This window comes from Meleagris gallopavo, chromosome 21, assembly GCF_000146605.3.
Source record: "Meleagris gallopavo isolate NT-WF06-2002-E0010 breed Aviagen turkey brand Nicholas breeding stock chromosome 21, Turkey_5.1, whole genome shotgun sequence".
NCBI lineage: Eukaryota > Metazoa > Chordata > Aves > Galliformes > Phasianidae > Meleagris > Meleagris gallopavo.
The window spans coordinates 35595-37058 of record NC_015031.2 but is presented as its reverse complement, the minus strand read 5'-3'; the positions used below and the strand labels follow the sequence as shown (position 1 = coordinate 37058).

General features: G+C 55.1%; 1 protein-coding gene across 1 annotated transcript in view; it reads right to left on the bottom strand.

The window, feature by feature from the left end:
- Positions 1–1456, bottom strand: part of LOC104913842 (myosin-7-like) — a 2649-nt gene extending 1193 nt beyond the window's left edge. Inside the window, exons 1-2 of the mRNA XM_031556479.1 lie at positions 1291–1456; positions 20–212 (exon numbers count right to left, since the gene is read on the bottom strand). Of these exons, the coding sequence (XP_031412339.1) occupies positions 20–212; positions 1291–1440 (343 nt within the window). The 5' untranslated portion in view covers positions 1441–1456. The remainder of the gene's footprint in view (positions 1–19; positions 213–1290) is intronic.
- Between the last annotated feature and the right edge of the window lie 8 nt (positions 1457–1464).

Sequence of the window (1464 nt, the reverse complement as noted above, 5' to 3'; positions counted from 1 at the left end):
AAAGGGGATGGGGGTGAACTGTGGGGCTGAGGATGTCCCGGGGGGAGGCCCCTACCTGTCAGCATATTCTGGTAGGCGTTATCTGAGATGGAGAAGATGTGAGGAGGAGCTTCGCTCCGCTTCTTGCCCCGGTAGGCAGCCACCACCTCAGCGTTGTAGACCGGCAGCCACTTGTAGGGGTTGACGGTAACGCAGAAGAGACCCGAGTAGGTCTGGGGAAGGAGATGGGGGTCAGGGTCACCAGGTGACATCCCTGGTTCTAGATGCACCAATGGGTCCGGAACTCTTGGTCCTTCTGGGACATCCTGGTTCTAGGTGGCCCAATAAGTTTGGAGCTCACAGTCTTAGGCGTTCCTAGAGGAACGTCCCCGGTTCTAGGTGACCCAATGGCTGTGGAGCTCTCGGTCCTACTGGGACATCCTGGTTCTAGGTGCACCAATGGGTCTGGAGCTCTTGGTCCTATAGGGACATCCCAGTTTCAGGTGGACCAATGGGTCTGGAGCTCTTGGTTCTAGGTGTTCCATGTGGGACATCTTGGTTCCAGGTGGCCCAGTGGGTTCAAAGCTCTCAGTCCTACTGGGAAATCCTGGTTCTAGGTGGCCCAATGAATTTGGATTACTCTGTCCTAGGCATTCCTAGTGGAACACCCCTGGTTCTAAGTGGCCCAATGGGTGTGGAGTTATCCAAGGTGTTCCAAGTGGGGCAACCTGGTTCTAGGTGTTGCAATGATGTCTGAACAAGGGACATCCCAGTTCTAGGTAACCCAAAGGATCTGGAGATGGGATGTCCCATTTCCTTGTGGCCCAAAGGGTCTTCAAATCTTGATTCTAGGTGTCTCAGGGGGTCTAAAGATGGGGCAACCCACTTCTAGGTGGCCCAAAGGATCTTGAGATGTTGGTTCTAGGTATCTCAAGGATCCTGGTTATGGGTCATCCCAGTTCTAGGTGTCTCGAGGGATCTGGACATGGGATGTGGGTCATTCCAGTTCTAGGTGTCTCACAGGGTCTGGACATGGGCTGTCTCAGTTCTAGATGTCCCAAAAGATCTGGAGATGGAATGCCTCGGTTCTAGGCGGTCTAAGAGGACTGGAGATGGGACATCCCAGTTCTAGGCGACCCAAGAGCTCTGGAAGACTGCTGCAACATCCGAGGTGCCCCGAGCTCTCCGGGAATGAGGTAACCCCTCAGATCCTCACCAAGAAGCCACCCTATAGGTTGTAGGTCACCTTATGGGTCTTGGGGTTACCCTGTGGGTCGCGGGGTCACCCCAGGGGCCGCTGGGAAGACTCACGTAGATCATCCAGGAGGCGTAGCGCTCCTTGAGGTTGTAGAGGACGGCGGGCTCATGGAGGAACGTCAGCATGGCCATGTCCTCAATGCGGTCGAATTTCGGGGGGTTCTGCTGCATGATTTGGTCCTCCCTCACTGTCACCGTCTGCATGGGAAGGAAGGGAGGGAGGAAGAT